Raw genomic sequence first — 17,484 nt, forward strand, 5'->3', positions numbered from 1 at the left:
ACTCAGAGCAAGACAGACTTTGTGTTTTATGCTCTGGGTTCAAGACCTGAGTAACCAGGTCATTGAGTTGCTTTCTTAGGCAAGACATTCTACTTCCCCAATAACTCTCTCAAACTTGGAGTAAAAATGGCCAGCAGCAAATTAAGGAGGGTAATCATGATGAGTTCACATCTCAGTTAGGCAATGAGGTTGCACTCCACATTATTTAATCCTTTAACCCTTTCACTCCCAAGATCTAATTAGTAATTCTCCTTACTATCTGCCATACAATTCTTATGATGTTAGTTAAGAGAATTTGCTATTGGATCAACTAATAATCCCATAATTGATATTCTTCTCTATTCTCATCACCTGCCTGCTTGATATTGTATTGATATTGTAAGGAGAAATTCTGTCTTGGTCACTTGTACAGTATCATCCAGGAATCAAATGTGAAGGTTTTGCATGGGTACATTTCAACAACTTTTTAAAAAATCAAACATGCAATATGCAGATTTCCAACAGTCCTTTAATGGGTGTGGATCATATAACAAAGAAATATGTATCAATTTTCAGGCGGCCTGAGCCCAGGCGCCATTGTGGGGATCTCAGTGGCAGTACCAGTATTAATTACAATGGTGATAGCAGCTTTCAAGTACTATCGTAAGTTTTATTCACAGATTACTTTTCCAGATCTGTTTGTTTGTAAAGTAACTGTCAAGGTCTACATTTATAATCAGCTGTTGTGATGAGATCTATTTATAATTGTCCCTGTGGGATAAAATCATTGGCACCTGGTAGCGAGTGTGCTGGACTCAAGAGGTCTGAGACAAGACGCTGCCACAGTGTTTTGGTATCCCCTCTTTTTCAGTATCACCGTACTCAAAACACTCGTGTGAAATGAAGAGATCAGTCGATAAACAGATATGCAAGGCCCTCAAGAATTTCCTCTTTGGATAGGATACTCGTAACGCCATAGGAAAGGAAGGAGAAGAAAGTGTCAGAATGTCAACAATTTTTACCGACTTTCTTTTTTTTCTTGCCTGTCATTTCACGATGTTATTCCAACTGGAAACTTGCTCTATTACCCATGTCAATGAAAGGTGATAATTTTATTTTTGTCTCTTTTACCGACTAAATGCGATGTTTACAATTCTTTCAACAGGTAAATGGAAAAAACAGAAAAATGAAGATGTTCCCCAACCTGAGATGGAGAACCTTAAGCCAAAGTCTGACAATTGAGGGAAAAGTTAACCTATGAACATTTTTAGAGAGAAAGTACCGCCTATGAAGTGCTCTGTTTTCTCCTTTTCTTAATGTCTGGCAATTTTTTTTTTCCTAAAAAGGTATGAAGTTGCAAAGTCTCTTTATTTATTAGTCACTAAACTTCAAACAGCTTGCTCTCGCAGTCGAACGTGTATTAAGCGTTCAGCGGTCACACTTTATTAAGTGGTCGGTTGTCAAGGTTCTGAATTTTGTGTTCCCTTAAACACGGTAGTTTTCTCTTCTAATAAGCGGCCAGCCTTATTAAATGGTCGTGCTCACCCGTTGCTGAGTCCGTTTAGCCTGTTTGCGCTGTCTTGCACCTGTATTGAATGGTCACTTAGAGCGGAACCACCCATGGCATAAAATGGCGTTTTTTTATTGTTTCGTAAAACTGTGTGAGCCATCAACTTGTGTTAAGCGATCACTCCGCCAATCCCGTGAATGACCGCTGAGCAGAGGTACGACTGATTAATATTTTGATGGCGACCATGCGCTTAACCTGAGAGGTGTCTAAAGTTGTTCATAAGAAAATGCTGTGAAAATTGGCTGAGTTATTGGTGAACTTTATCTGCTTGAAAAAATGTGGTATTTTACTCAGTATTTCGAGCCATTTGGCCATCTGATGTCTAGAGAATGTTGTTATAGCTTTCTAGCTACTTTTATTTAGTAAACATTCCTAACTCTTAAAATTTATAACTGTTGGAAAATCTTAGAAGACTGCCTTTACATTACAAATGTGGCACTCTTACAGCACTCTTAAATTCCTTAAGAATTGTCGTTGAGAGTAATTCATCATGTAGATCTTAAGCCAAAGTATGCAGATCCTGTGAGGAATCAAACCAACCAACCACAATGGTTGGATCTTCGGTTGTCACAACGTTGTGAGGAACTCGTTAATAGTTTGGCAAATAGTACTGTAGAGTGGATGGCGGTTAGCTGTAGGCACTTGCGTGGCATATGTATTACTTAGTAAATATAGTTTAATTTACTTTTATTTACAAGAGTTATGTAAGAACGATCTCAGAAGATCTAAAATTTCGTAGTAGTCAAATTTCTAAAGAGGTTTGCTTTAAAATTTCTTACTAGTATATTCTTGGTAACATTTGTTGCTGCGGCAGTTTTGTATTTATTTAAGATCAAGCTGACATAATTTTTAAAATTTACCAGTTGAAATACTGGAAATAAAGTTTACCTGGGTGTTTTGGCAAATTGTTTTGGGTCCTGTCAATGAAGTTTCGTTTTAGGATCAAGATGTTGACAAAGTGAAGCTTTTTCAGCTTCGTTAAGGTTATATTCACTTTAGAGAACATGAAATCTTGAATGGTCGCTTGCGGGCAGGTTAGGAATAAACGAAACAGATGAGCCGGAGTGAACCCAAAAGAAAGAGGGATTCTTACGGCAGAAGATCATTGACACGAATAGCTAAACAGCAAGATGACGCAGTATTATGCGGTGCCATGGAATTTGAAGGATTAGGGATTGCGATTTGCTGTGGTGACTAAATACAGGTTCATAGCGGAAAGAGATCTTTTTTTATAGAAAAAAAGTAGATATCGAATTGTTGATTTGTCTGACAGCCGCCTCCCTTCTTCTCAGTTTACCCTCTGGCCTCTCTTTCTGGCGGCCCGTTCTTCTCATTTCCGATAGCTGCTACACACATGAGTAAGACGTGAAGTTGCCGTTCACGTCGGTAAGGCACCATTTTCCAAGTTAGGTGAAAGGACGAACAGTCTGCGCAAAATTACGAGGAATGATCAAAATCGTGTGCTGAAAGTGATTGCTAGTGCAAATCAAGGTATGTACTGAAATCGAAGACCTAGGTAAAATCAACAAATGCTCAATTAAAATGTTGCAAATACTTCAACTTTGTCCATACGACTGCTGCGATTTGGATTATCGAGCGGTAGCTAAGCCACTCTTGAAGGGTCAGCATTAGATTCCATCCACCAAAACCACCTTGGTCGAGAGGGACTGAGATGGAATGATGGAAAAAAATTACGAAGCTACGACAACATACCGACTTATCCCGATGACCCAAGTGTATTATTTGTTTAGGAAATTGCGTCAAAACTTTTTACTAAAGAAATGGTAAGTATTAATTTATTGTTCGATTGTAGTATTATAAAACATTTTACGCAATTTTATGCAGATATTTCACGTATTTAAAAGGTGCTTAGATGTTACGTAGTTTTGGTGGATGTCATTAGGGAACATCCACCAAAACTTTGACCAAAACCATCAACAATATATTTTTTAAATTTTATCTATAGCCATTGTTAGATGTTCAGGGAGACAAAAGATTTATACCACTAATTAGCAGTTAGTGCTCTGGCTAATTATTTTTTATGGTGCACAATTGCTGACCGACCAAACGTTCATAATGATTATCATAACTCTTAACACATACAATAAAGTGGTTTTCGTGGATGTTTCTCTCCATCCACCAAAACCACCACAGAAATTTCTGCTACTTCCTTACAGAAGACTGATGTGACCTGCTATTTGGAGTACATAACCACAATCTATTTCTTTGTATGTAGAGATATTTTGGAAAGTTCTTGAGTCAGCACCTTTTATTATTGAAACCATAATCATAACATGGTGCATAATATAGCCACAAAAGGTTCTGGTGTGGTAATCATGTAATCTTGAAACAGGAGAGTTTTTAACTGACTTAAACTTATTTAAACAAACATTTTCAACAAAATTCCAGGTCCAGAAATTTCTTCCACTATTTCCGCTAAAATCATAACCTTTAAGTACAACAAATCAGCACATTAGTAATTGTTATCAGGGGTCTGAAAATCCTATAAATCTTTCTCATTTATTTCAAGTAACCTTTAATTTCACATGGATAAATAAGTATACACTCAACATGCAGAATGTCTTACAGTTTACAAACTATTTCCCTTTTTATGGATAGATAGTGAAAGGCCTTTGCCACATTGGTGAATCAAACCATTGCAGGGGCGGATCCAAGAATTTCTCAAAGGGGGGGTTTTACACTATTCTAATAACCTTTAACACCAATGATATGGAAGTCGAGTGACAGCCACCTTGCCTCTGGCGCAAGGGTCCCCCCCCCCCCCCCCCCACCCAAAAAAAAGTTTCCGATTTTTCGATCTAAAGCGCCATTTACAGAATTCCTGAGACTTGAAAAGCGTTGTGTAGGTATGATACAAAATCTGAGGTTTATGTTATTTTTCAACAATAATCCCAAAAATGAAAGTGCACGATTGAAAGGGACAGCAGTATCAAAAATAGTTATTTTTCGTTTCTCTAAATACCTGGTTAATCAAAGAACGTAGCCTTAAAGAGTCTCCTAGGATGAGCTTTTACAAAGGCCTCGCATATCTCGTCTACCTCGAATCTCTCAGGGTAATGCACAGCAATAATGCCGAGATCTGAAAAGCTCTCTTCATATATCATTGATCTGGTGCTCGTCTTGATCCATTTCATGAGTGAAAGGATCACTCGGCTTCCGCAATACTGATTGGTAGGGTACATGCAATGAGAAGAAGACGATGGATGTTTGGAAAAGCATCCTTGTCACACACGCCAAGTGCGAGTAGAAGATTGCTTGGAAGTCCCTTCTCTGCTGACTGCCACATAATTTGCCATCTTCGCAGCTCATTTCAAAGGGATTTGGGAAATGGAAGGTCATTCTCCCAGAACAACATGCCTTCTGTTGCTTCAGATAGCTTCAGGGTTTTATTAACTATGATAGAGGGTACTAGATAAAGCAAGTGACGGGCGTGGTGATCTTCGTCAGAAAATCGGTCTTGCATTTGAATAATCAGAGAATCAAGAAGGGGAATAGCCACAGATTTTTGTAATGATAAATTGGACTACAGCTGGGAATGTTTGAGCGATTCCTCTGTATGCATGTCTTCCTGGGAATATAGCTTCAACAATTCCCAATTTTTCAGCAAGGTCTAATATTTGTTTGTACCAAACTTGAAAGTTGCTGTCAATGTTTTTTCTAACGGACTTGATGTTTCCAATTACTTCGTCAGCCATCATGTAAGCTTCAAAAATATCTTGATCCGGTTTCTGCAGCTTTGATGCAAGAGTTTTGACTTCATCAAGAGTATTCTTGGTCGCAATAAAAACCACTATGGTCTGGAAAGACAACAAAGAGGCTTTCAGTCCCTGGGCTTTTGTGATAGTATCTTTGTCCCAATTCCAGCTTCAAGTAGACGATTTCAAGTTTGGGTAATCGTACGGGGAAATAAAAGCATCTAGAAAGGTGACTAGGAACTCGTACATTTCCAGGAAAAAATCTAGGCACGTGTGTCTCCACCCAGCGTGTCTTCCATAGACCTGGAAGCTTGCTGTAAGAATTCTCAGGCAGGTATTCTTTCCGAGTCAACGCAAACAGCTGTTGTCGCTTGGGCTGTTATTTAAAAATAGATATGCCTCGTTAATCTGACCTATCAAATTTCGCACTTCCGACAGTTTGCATGATGTTGCGATGGAGAGGTTCAGGCAGTGAGCATAGCAATGTGTGAAAAGAGCTAACGGATTGATCTCTTTTATCTTGGCCTGCACTCCTTCTTTTCCACTTTGCATAACGGAAGCTCCATCATATGCCTGACCACGGATGTTGCTGGGATCCAAAGAAATAGATGGATCAGAGAGAGATTCCAAAATCTTTCTTGAAATCATGGTGGCATTTCGTTCCAAATGAACGAAATTGATCAGGCATTCTTTGATATGAGGATTGTTTGGCGAAGACTGGTCCACAAACCTCAAGCATAAAGATAAGATCTCCTGGTTTGAGTGTGGATCAGTGCTCTTGTCAGCTATGATCGTGAAAGAAAGGTCCTTAGTCCTTAGCTCAGCTGTAAGCCTTTCCTTAATTTTTGACGCATACACGTTTCGCAAAATGTACATTACCTTTTATAACTTGACAAGCAGTCGAATGGTAGAAGTAGAAAAACTTTGTAAGAAGATTTTATTTATAATTAATTTAAGAAGAATAAAACAAATAACAAGAGACAAATGCTCCTCAAAGGGGGGGTTGCAACCCCCTCAACCCCTCCCCTGGATCCGCCTCTGCATTGTATACCATGCATTTTGTGATAATTGTTTGTTTTTGCTCACAATACCCAGAAAAATGGAGGGGATAAATTTAAATAGCAAATTCTATGGTTAAAATTAAATAACATTGGAAGATCAAATTAACTTTGTACTGTTTAAAATTCAGTTTTGGTTTCTTGCTTATTCCAGCCTCTTGATATTCAAAAGCATTCCTTGTCATTTTTGTGTTCTTCTGTGTACATAACTTGAAAAATAAACACAGAGAAAGGAAACCACAAAGGATTAAACTTGAAGCTAAAGCAAAGTTTAAGTTGAGCCATAGCTGATCCAAATACTGAGCACTTTGTATTGTAACCCATTTAGCAGTAAAGTTTATCTATATGTCTGCCAGCTTGTCACAAGTCTTACCCCTCTCCTTCAAAAGTCTCTATAAATAAGTTTTTCTTTGTGGTCCCTAATTGATGATTAGTATATTACAGCTCCTCAATTTTCCTCTCTCAAGACAAGGTTACTCTAAATTTAACAAAGTAATGGACTTGATAAAACTCAAACTATAACTCAGCTGGCTGCTACTTGCAACCTTAATTTCTACATATCAGTATACAATAATCAATATGTTATAAATAAGAACCCTAATGCTTAATTTTGCAGTGATCACCTTCCTCCTTTTCATTTGCAGACCAGACTGGAACCTCTATAGGTGTGTTTGCTTGTTTTGAGTGGGGATGGAAGAAAAGGAGTCATGCCACATATCTGATTTATTAAATTGGATTTGTTCTGTTTATACATGAGTAGAACTACCTTGTTCTCTGAAAAAAAAATTTCTCGCATTTTTATCGGCTTTGCAGTCAAACTTCCTTGTGTCTTGGACAAGAAATCTTATTTTCTTGAAAACAAAATCTTTGTTTCCAGCCTTCTGTAATAGGTAAATATAACAGTGTAAGATGAGTGACAGTATATTTCTCAAGTTATTTTTTGGAATGTGACAAAAAGGAAGTGTCATAGTGTGATAAGGAGCCAACATATGATTGCTTGATAGAAAGCAAAAAATGCAGAATTGCATATATTTTCTCCTTTGTCAGCAGCATATGTTAGTGAAAAGTTCTTATAATTGTTAACTTCTAAACCATCTTCAATTTAGTCAAGATTGAACTGTTATCACGTTTGCCATAAAAGTATTCTGAGATCAATGTCATATGACCCATTCATGTATTTGACCTTTTGAATTAGCAAGCCATAGTTGACAGAAACACAAAGGTTGAGGATATAAAGAAATTATTATATACAGTACTTCTTCTGCATCTTTTCGTTTCTTTTTCTCTCCAGCTGTTCTATCTATGCCGTGCTGGCAATTGCACTTTCCTTCCCAAAATTAGGAAAGGCACACCAGTAAAAAACGAATTTTTGCTCCTTAAATATCTCATGCATCTTCCCCCAGTATTTTGTGACTTCTGTCCGAGAAAGGAGGTGTAAGCATTAAATTAATCCGAATGATTCCACAATTGTGGTAGAACTTGAACTAGATAAACTAGTGAGAATGCACAATAGCGATAGCAAAGCTATGTAATGTCAAAGAGCTATATCAATATATATATATATATATATTGCTGCTAGCATTATGCACGCCCACTAGTTTTTCTAGTTTGAGCACTCTGGCATGGCTTAGGTGATCCCACATGTGTGAGATCACTTGGGGTGGCTATATTGCCTTACCTCCATCCTAGCATCAGCACTGCACTGATGAGGCCCAGAAGGCCGAAACAGTACTGTCTGCAGTTAGTTATATATATATATATATATATATATATATATATATATATATATCTATATATATATATATCTATATATATATATATATATATACATATATATACATATATATACACCGGTGTTCCCGAAACCTTTGACAGCTTTAAAGAAAGAAAACTTCGTCGTCAATCCTGTTTCAAATTCCGCAATAAGTTTATGCGCCTCATCAACAGAATTTACGTATCCTAAATTATCTGCATGTCTACCATCAATGGTTCGCGACTTAAAATTCTCGCTGTGCTGTTTCTGTTTGTTCCTCAAGAATCATGGGATTTACAGCTTCGGATGTTCGGCTACATCACTTGCGGATTTCAGAGAATCTTCGGTTATGTTTTGCAAGTCATTAAATATTCCATCTCAGTCCCTCTCGACCGAGGTGTGGTTTTGGTGGATGGAATCTAATGCTGACCCTCTTGAAGGCGCATATGATTGGGCGGTTGCATAGCTGTGCGTACTCATCTGTGGGAATATTTGGGTGTCGAGTCATCCCTATTTATGCAAACTCATTCGTCAGAATCGATAAATATTGTTCTAGTTTCCAAGGTGGAATAAATTGATTCGAACAAATAGAGAAGAGAGCTTTTCGTTCTTTCAGAAACGATACAGTTCCAGGTTTTGGTTGGCAAGACTCCGTTTGTTTGGTTCAGCAGAATGTCTTTGATGCACGTCTCAAACGTGTTCCGTGAGTATATCAACTTTTACTGGATTTATATCGAAATCAGCTCTTAAAATAAGCATTAGATTTTAACGCGTTAGCTTTTTATAAGATACCTTTGGCGTTTCGAATCTTGGTTAATTTATCATGCAACGTTGTAACCAACTACTTGGGTGTAAATTTCGTTGGCGATTGTTCGCTATTGTGGGATTTCGGACGAAAATCGAAGATCGCTCTCCTGCACCTACCAATGTCGTTGTGATTGATGATGCTTTTAACAATAACACCTAGAACGCTTCACACACGCAAAAAAACAACCATGGATATAAACGAACGATTTTGTTGAAAAAAGGGCGATTTCGAGTCGAAGGCACGTTGTAATCCACTCCCACAGGTTCCAAAGCGCACAGGAATCGCGTGATTGCGAGTGTACTTGGTGAGCTTCGGCCATCAGTGAATTGAACTAGATATCTTATGGAGGGCGTATGTAATAGAGAGGCTCAAATGTACTTTTTGTCGACCGTCGAAAATTAAAGCTCTCAGTAGGCTCTTTACCATTCAATAAATGTTGCGGTTTATCCCTTTGCGATGAATTTGTGTTATGTTGATCGTTTAAAATATGTGGTGTATAAACGAAAGTTGTGATATTAATCATGTACGTTTTATTTTTTGCAAGGAAATACAGTTATCCAGTAACTTAAACTTAATCACCACGTTTTGTTGGGGTATTTTGTTGCATAGTTCAGTGTTCCAACAGGTCCTGAGTAGGGTAGTTTACTGATAACGTTAATTTAAATTTAAAAAAAACTTAACTTTTTCCTGAGTTCATGTTTGTGAGTATTTAAGATAGCAATCTGTAATTCTATGACATCATTAACAATATTATTATCTCCTATGTAATTTGTTGGTTGTTGTGAAGACACTTTTTGATCTCCATGCACATGAACATGTGTTCCCTTGGTATGTGATATTTTTGCTGATGTGTAGTGTGACTTAATCATAACCATTACAATTTCCTCAAATGTGATTGGTGCATTTGCTGCTTTATTTTTCACAAACCATTCTGTACAGTTGCTATTGGACTTTGGCTTTGCAATCATCCAATTTTGTAAATCACTCATATGATTACAGACTGAATTGGATTCTACTCAGTCCTATCACCATCATTAATAGTTCAATTTTCTTACTTTTTTAGTCAATTCACTGACCATCAAGGTCACTCACTAGAAAGAAAGCTGTTTATAACAGTTTTACATAATTCAGTTCAGTATTTGCCAGCTTATGTGAAAATTTTGATTAAAAGTTTAAAGAGAGATCTGACAGCTCATACACACATTATGGGCACATGAACATGGTTGACTTCTGGAAACAGTTTTTTGTCTCACCTACTGACTATATTTAAAGCACTCAAAAGGAATGGGGTTTTGGGAATTTTTTTTTGAGATAAGGCCTTATTGCTGAATGAATTGTAATAAATTATATTGAGCTGTTTCTGCCAATATTCACTAATCATTCTGTCCAGCTGCAATTAGACTCTGGCTTTGTGGTCATCCAATTTTGTGAATCACTCATCATTAAAGACTGAATTGGATTCCACTCAGTCCTATCACCATCATTAATGGTTCAAATATTTTTTGGAAATGGTGATGAAAATTCCTTGATATATTTTCTCTTAACTTTGTAATTTTTTTTTTTAGATAAGGCCTTGCTGCTGAATATATTGTAAAAAATTACACTTTGCTGTTTCAATGTTATGTTGTTGCTAAGTTTGCAATATAATATAACTGCCATGAAATGATACTATGGAGAGAAAGAGCTCTGAATTGAGTTCTATCCAACAGTTTCAATTGTTTTTCAAAGAACAAATTTTTAATATGATCTTAGTAATTTTACTAAATTTCACACTATTTTTGTAGAGCAGGGGAGAAACTATGGCATCTCAAACTCAGAATATTTTTGACGCTAATATTCACTGAACACTAATTTGAGCTTAAATCTGTTTATCTTGGAAATGCCTATAATTTTTCCAAAAAAAGCTCTGCGTGAAATTCAACATACATGTTGCATATATGCAATAGTTTGTATTTTTTCTTGAAATTGAGATGACGTAAGTGTGATGAAGAGGCTGAAACTATAACCCCCTTTACTTTCATTGTTGTTCTTTTAACTACAAATAATGCCATTCACCCTAATTTGAATAATTTAACAAACCTGAGTGTTACCATTTGTCAGTTTTCACAAACATAATTCAAATTGATAGAAGGACAAAAGGAAAAAGGAAAGCTGTCAAATTCATATGTGTACATTCAGCTGAACACGAAGCTGAAGTAGGCAAAGGTGTACTATTTCTTGGTGTCTTAACCCTTTAACTCCCAAGATCTGATTGTCACCTCTCCCCTCTAGCTGTGATACATTTCCTTGTAAATTGGTTACTAGAATTTGGTGTTTGATCAAGGTTTATGTCTTGTACCTGATGAGTTTGAGTATTCTCACCACCTGTTTCACGGATAATGTTTGGATATGATAAGGAGAAGTTGTATGTTAATCACTTTTGGGAGTTAAAGGGTCGATGTGATTCACATTGTTTCATGTGAATTGCATTAAAAAAAAAAAAAAACAGACATAACTTTAAATTTATGAAGGAAGATTTTAGAGCAAAAAGTACTCCAAATTTACCAGGCTGTGGTTCCTCGTCAATACAAGGAACTGGTTTGAAATTCAGCACAGTGGCCCATTATCTGAAAAATTTTCAGATGAAATGTTGTTGCTTGGTATTCTGTAAAACATGATTCAGAGCTCTTTCTTTCTGTCTGATAATAAAAGGTGCAACAAGGCAAAAAAGTACTTTTAGTCTTCCAATCATGACATAAGTCTTACTTCCTTTGCAGTCATCATCATGGTTCATCATGCAGCATGTAATCGTAAGTGATATTTTTATATTGATTAAAATTAAAAATTGTTTTGTTTATGTATTGTGTTAATTTTATCAGCACTGAATTAAATGATAAACATCTTTTTGAAGGTCAGAACCTGCTATTGCTGCTATTAAAGTTTGTTTTTTGTTCGCAGCATGTGCCTCTCCAGAAGTTATCAATGGAACCTCTGGACTTTTTTCAAGCCATAATTTTCCCACCGAGACACCAGCAGGCTCAATTTGTTTCTGGAATATCACAGTTCCAGAAGGATTTGTGGTGAAAATAACTTTCCACGCCTTTTCACTGTCACCAGCTGAAAAAACTGACTGTAGAAATGCACAAGGGGCCCGTCTTCGTATTTCAGATGTTGCATCAACTGAACAGGCAAAAGACACCTTTGAGCTCTGTGGGCAGTCTATTCCTAGTCCTGTGTATACTTCCACAAACACCATTCAAGTGAGATTGACGACAGTAGTTCTGCATGGAGTCATTGGATTTAATGCATCTTATGAGGCGATCTCCCCTGATATGTGTAAGTCCTCGTACATCTCAAGTTTTCTTTTCCTAAGGAGAAATGAAACCCCTGTGTATATGCAGCTTGTAATTTTTGCAGGAGTTTGATGGTTTGGCCATTTTTTTGGAGCTGTTGGGAACTGATTTTGGAATTTTTTGTTCTGTTCATATCTTCAACTTTAATAACTTGTTGAATTTCAGTACCCTCCTCTTCCTAGAAACATCCTACTGATTGCTATTAATCTTCTACAGATGTTACAGATGTACAGCCAAATATCAGTATGCATATTCTCCATGCTGTACTGTATACATTTTCAAAGGTGTTGACAAGGAGAATTTGTTGAATAATCAGGAGCTTCTTAAGTTGGTGATCATTTTCCTTTATTCTCCCGACCTTAATGTGCAGTATACATGAAGGTGGATGGGCAAATCAGATGTAAGTCACTCCAAGGGCCAAAGGGATAATAATGGGATCGTCTTTTGTTATTGAAAAATGTATGCATGATTTGTTGAGAGCAATATTCAATACTAATGTGTTTTTTATCAATCTTGTCTCCTAGTGTGTCCAGCAATGGCCAATTTGAGTGATGCATCAGGTGTTATTACCTCTCCATTTTATCCCAGATATTATCCAGATAACCAGAGCTGCACGTGGGATATTGTTGCAAGCAACGGAAAGCATCTCAAGCTTGAGATTGAGAATACCACAAAAATTCAACAATGTAATCAATGCAATTGTGACTATTTGGATGTCCAGTATGGTTTTGACAGTTCAGGAAATCCAAGTGGGAAAATATGTAAAGAACTCACAGAAACTGTGACGTACTACTCACTAAAGGATCGTCTAAGGGTGCAGTTTCATTCAGACAACTTGCAGGAATTCATTTTTATGGGATTCAGAGCAGTTTACACTCAACTGGAATCCAACCCAAGAAGTAAGTATCAGGAATGGACCTACTTGCATCAGAAGGGATACAAAGTCCACATTACCTTAGTTACTTGTGTCCATCCTTTGAATCTCAAGCCTAAAGTTGGCATGTGTGGGTTAGGTTTTGCTTCTCCTTCTGTATAGAATCCTCCTCACAATATTTGTGTAAATTTTGTTAATGTAGCATTTTGACTGTTTTTCACCTTTTCAGTTTGTCCTAAAGCAGCAACCCTGTTCACGGCTTCAAATGGAAAGTTCAGCAGTCCTGGTTACCCCTCAGATGTCCCTCCTGGTCTAAATGAAGCTAATAAAAGAGCCTGTACCTGGAATATCACTGTAGCTGCTGGGAAACGTGTCAAATTGACTTTCACTGATCTAAAGTTTGGCACATGTTCCTCTCAATGTGATCAGTGCACACATCTGGACATCTATGATGGTGATTCAAAAAGCTCTCCTTTTCTGGGGCGTTTCTGTCCTGAATCTGCAAAGGAAGTGAAGGTGTCAAGTGGTAACCAAATGTTTGTGGAGTTTGAATCTGGCTTTGGTAATGATCGTGGTACTGGTTTTGAAGTACAATACTCGGAGACTACAGATGATCCATCTCCAACTGTTATGACACCAACAGTTAAGCAAACAGAACCCCCAACAAGTAATTATCAATTTTACTTGATTTTTGTGTTGTGTCTTCATGGTCCAAATAAGACCACTGAGGCCTATAAGTCCACAGTCATACATTATATATTTATATACCGGTTTCCAAAAACATTGCATATGAAATATATATTAAATGTATATATCTTCTGTTTTCTCATCACAAAGGTGCCTGTTTATTTCCTATCAAAGGAACAATACCTTTTGTTTCTCATTTATTTGAGAGTTGCTGTGCATATTAGCATTGTCTTACACCAGCCTTTGCATGGTGTTTTCAATATCCATGACTGGGAAATTCTTCAATATTGAATTTTGAGCGTATGTTTGCTTCTTAGGTCATCTATCACCAGAATTAATTTCCAAGTCTGTTGAGCCATGTCTAAAGAAAAGCTGTAATGTGTAAACTCAAAGCTGCAACCTCATGGCCAATTCAATTTAGCATTTGTACTGTATCAAGAACAATATACAATGTCCATGTCGGCAAGGTCAAAAAAGCAAGAACAAAGTTTTAGAAAGTCTTTAGAGTGACTAATTTACATTCACAACTCAATTGATAAAATTACCTTCTCTTGTAACACCCCTCACCAATGTAGCACCTCAGTTTCTTTAGAAACGTACATTGCACCACTTTATTCATTATTTGATCAAGAGAGTGTTTCCTTTTGTAGGGGCCGGAGCCATGAAGACTGGTGGCCTGTTGATTCCTACCATGCTTGCCCTAGCTGCTTCCCTTTATTAGCCTTTAAGGGACATTGTCACTTTCAGACCATCATGTGTTCTGGATCAAAGGAAGCTCTTTGCCTCATGTAGGGTTATCATTAGAAAATTTAAGAGATGCATGATCTGTACTGAGAAGGTGGCTGAATTGAAGTACAACATGCCTACAAAAGAAGCATGACATGTTACAAAGCAAAAGTTATGTGTTAACCTGGGGAAAAATTGAGATTTGAAGCTCTCAGAGAGGTGACTTCTAGTAGTCTACAACATAATTTTATTGGGGTAATTTTTTTTGCCATAAATTGATGTTGGAATAAGTTTAAAGAATATGTATTTAACTGTCTTTGATCACAATTCACAAAGTAGCTGGCCCAAAGTGGTGTGACAGCCAGTGGTTTTCTGCCACCTACTGGATTCTAATGTCAATCCTGCTTATTTAATCTTCAGATTTCCCTACAACCCTTGTAAATATAATTGGTTAAGAGTGGATCCCTGGGCAAGACCCTTATGAAATTAAATGGGATGTGAATGGCACTTAATAGGGAAGCCTATCAAACTGAAAGAGATTTTTTTCTCAATTTTGCTCAGCTCCAGGTCTTCACATCAATTTTCCTTACCTGCTCTATACTTTCTACAGAATGTTTGTTCCAAGAAAGTAGTGTTAAACAATCTCCCTTCCCTCCCTTGATTTGCATTTTCTCCTCATCCTCTGTCTACTTGATAATGAAGTAATATTATGCAGCAGAAGAGTGTAATGACGATATTGTTGTAAATGATGTTGTAAATGATGATGATTAGCATAATTATATACACAACAATAATAATGATTTTAAAACTATGCAATGACTTGATGAGGTATTTTGTATGTGCTTGTGCATTTTATAGTAGTAGTATGTATTTTATATGATTTTTTTAATATTCAAGTACCCTTTAATAAACAAGTCTAACAAGTAATAAATTGGAGGGTAACTGTGCAGATGAAGTGGTGAGGAATTACCTTCTTTCTAGTTGGCTTTTTTTTTTACCATGGATTAGTCAGAGACAGGGAAAGTAGTCAGGCTACTTTTGTAGGAGTTACATTTACACCCAATTGATTATTAAAACTAGACATAATTGCTTCATGTGGAGTATCTTGATTAACCCAGTTTTACTCTATTGATTTTTCTGGAAATGTCACAGTACCATTAGCCAACACAGGAATATATTATGGGGAGGATATGAACAAACAATATCATGTAGTTTTAAAATGAGCGTGAGCTATATTTATGCTCTAGCTTCGGCTTTTATAGAAGCATTGTACGTGTAAAAGTGAAAGAAAACTTCAACGTACTTTACCTTATTTGGTTGTAAATCAAATGTAATATTAAACATGATTTTAATGCTGGTTGAAATGGGTTCTATTATTGAAAATTCATTATTTACGTGTATGGTTGGTTCCCTTATTACATCCGTGACATCGATGGCGGGAAGAGTGAGCAATGACTTTACATCCGAGCATAAAAGCTCGTTGCACATACCAAAGCAGTCTGTGCGTCACGCAATCAAGTTCAGCTGTGTCACGTAACGCTACCCTTGCTTAAGGCTCTTGTCTACAACAAGTCTTCTTCTCCCCCAGTTATTCAATCAACAAAGAGGTTTTTTTTTCTTAAATTTATCCTTAGAAGTTGGAAATGAATTGAGTTCGAGCGAAGAAAGAAAGAATTAGCGTTTCCCTATGCAAATAATAGATTTCATTGTGTTGTTTTATTTCAAACACTGAACACACGGCGGAAAGACAACCTGATGCCGGTAAAAAGAAAAAGAAAGTGAAAAATCCGGCATCGATCGTGGTCCCTTCCACATTTAAAGCAAGGGGTCTTTTGCTTAATAATTGTTCTTTACGGCAAAATTAAATGTTTACGAGAAGTCGTTTTAAACTCCATCAGTTATTTGAGACAACTTAATGTATTATGTTAGAAGCTCAGTTGCTTAACAGACACAGCAACGAAGTTTTTAGATATATGAAAATTCATATATTTGCACTGCGGTGGAAAGATGAAATTAGAAGATCCTCGCAGCTAAGAACACTACTGAAACTAGTAGTTGTAAGTAGGACCTGAAAAAAATTTTTCCCAGTTGGCTTGTTAGCTCAATTGGTAGAGCGCTGCACCGGTATCGCAGAGGTCATGAGTTCAAATCCCGTACGGGCCAAAAATTTTTTTCAGGTCCTACTTACAACTACTAGTTTCAGTAGTGTTCTTAGCTGCGAGGATCTTCTAGACACAGCAACCTTGGCAACCTTCACTTGTTGAGTTTAGCTCCATCAAACCACACCTTCCTTTCAATCTTCACTTTACTTGCAACTTCTTCGCCATCAATTCCAACAAATGTGATCTCGTATTTATGATTCTTGAGCGGGTCTTTCACTTCTTTATGTTCTTCTGGCCAGGATCTATTGATCTCAGGCAAGTAGACCTGAATGGCTTTCTTCAACAGCAGATCTTTATTGCCTTTGGTGCCCACTCCTTTGGGAGTGTCGTCCCCTTTTACAATCTGTGGTCAGTGAAAGTATATTAAAAAACGGAAAACTGGTGGAAAAAATGCACACGACAGCCTTTAATCGACCAGTAACCGCAGGCAAAGTGGTTCGATTCAAATTGAAGTCAATTTGAATTTTTTACTGCGTACAGTTCTGTTCATAGTTCTGTTCATTCATGTCTCTTTGTAAAGCACAATCAACTCCTCTGCAAGACAAGTCAGTATTAAATACTTTACATTATGTCAATCAGTTTGCTATAAGAGTTTCGGCTTTAGGAGATTGGTAACAAAGCCCACGGATCTAAATGGTAAGGTGGAGTCCAGACTCCACTCTCCTTCTGACTTTACCCGTTTATCTAACATCAGTGTCGTCTAGAAATTTTGTTAAGATGGAAGTTTTTTTATTATTCCTCATGAAAACAATTATCTGGAGGAAATCAGGATTCTTAGTTGGAATATGGAACAAGAAAGCGTCCTTGATCCTTCTCGTC

General features: G+C 37.1%; 2 protein-coding genes, 1 long non-coding RNA gene and 1 pseudogene across 4 annotated transcripts in view; 3 read left to right on the forward strand and 1 right to left on the reverse strand.

Moving 5' to 3' along the window:
* LOC113676816 (cubilin) overlaps positions 1–2,456 on the forward strand; it is a 54,777-nt gene extending 52,321 nt beyond the window's left edge. For both annotated transcript variants that reach the window (XM_089192730.1, XM_089192729.1), the window contains 2 exons: positions 556–642; positions 1,145–2,456. In XM_089192730.1, the coding sequence (XP_089048856.1) occupies positions 556–642; positions 1,145–1,221 (164 nt within the window). In that variant the 3' untranslated portion in view covers positions 1,222–2,456. The remainder of the gene's footprint in view (positions 1–555; positions 643–1,144) is intronic.
* Positions 2,457–3,166: 710 nt separating this feature from the next.
* On the forward strand, positions 3,167–7,589 carry LOC149034901 (uncharacterized). Its single transcript, XR_016182633.1, has 2 exons — positions 3,167–3,333; positions 6,968–7,589. It is a non-coding gene; the product is annotated as an uncharacterized LOC149034901 (long non-coding RNA).
* Positions 4,450–5,428, reverse strand: LOC149034902 (52 kDa repressor of the inhibitor of the protein kinase-like; annotated as a pseudogene).
* Positions 7,590–8,505: 916 nt separating the features above from the next.
* LOC113681304 (CUB domain-containing protein 2) lies at positions 8,506–15,867 on the forward strand. The gene is made up of 6 exons (XM_089192800.1): positions 8,506–8,779; positions 11,641–11,673; positions 11,822–12,199; positions 12,741–13,115; positions 13,320–13,757; positions 14,428–15,867. Exons 1-6 carry the CDS (start codon positions 8,749–8,751, stop codon positions 14,496–14,498), a joined length of 1,326 nt encoding a protein of 441 aa, XP_089048926.1. The 5' UTR covers positions 8,506–8,748; the 3' UTR covers positions 14,499–15,867.
* Positions 15,868–17,484: the final 1,617 nt, after the last annotated feature.

Source organism: Pocillopora damicornis, chromosome 13 (assembly GCF_964200805.1).
Source record: "Pocillopora damicornis chromosome 13, jaPocDami1.2, whole genome shotgun sequence".
In the NCBI taxonomy this organism is placed as follows: Eukaryota; Metazoa; Cnidaria; class Anthozoa; order Scleractinia; family Pocilloporidae; genus Pocillopora; species Pocillopora damicornis.

Bases quoted from the DNA above. Each gene is read 5' to 3' on its own strand.
- LOC113681304 (XM_089192800.1), top strand. From the start codon at position 8,749: ATGTCTTTGATGCACGTCTCAAACGTGTTCC. The intron at 11,674-11,821 runs GTAAGTGATATT...TTTTGTTCGCAG, and splicing joins TCATCATGCAGCATGTAATC to CATGTGCCTCTCCAGAAGTT. The intron at 13,758-14,427 runs GTAATTATCAAT...TTCCTTTTGTAG, and splicing joins GCAAACAGAACCCCCAACAA to GGGCCGGAGCCATGAAGACT.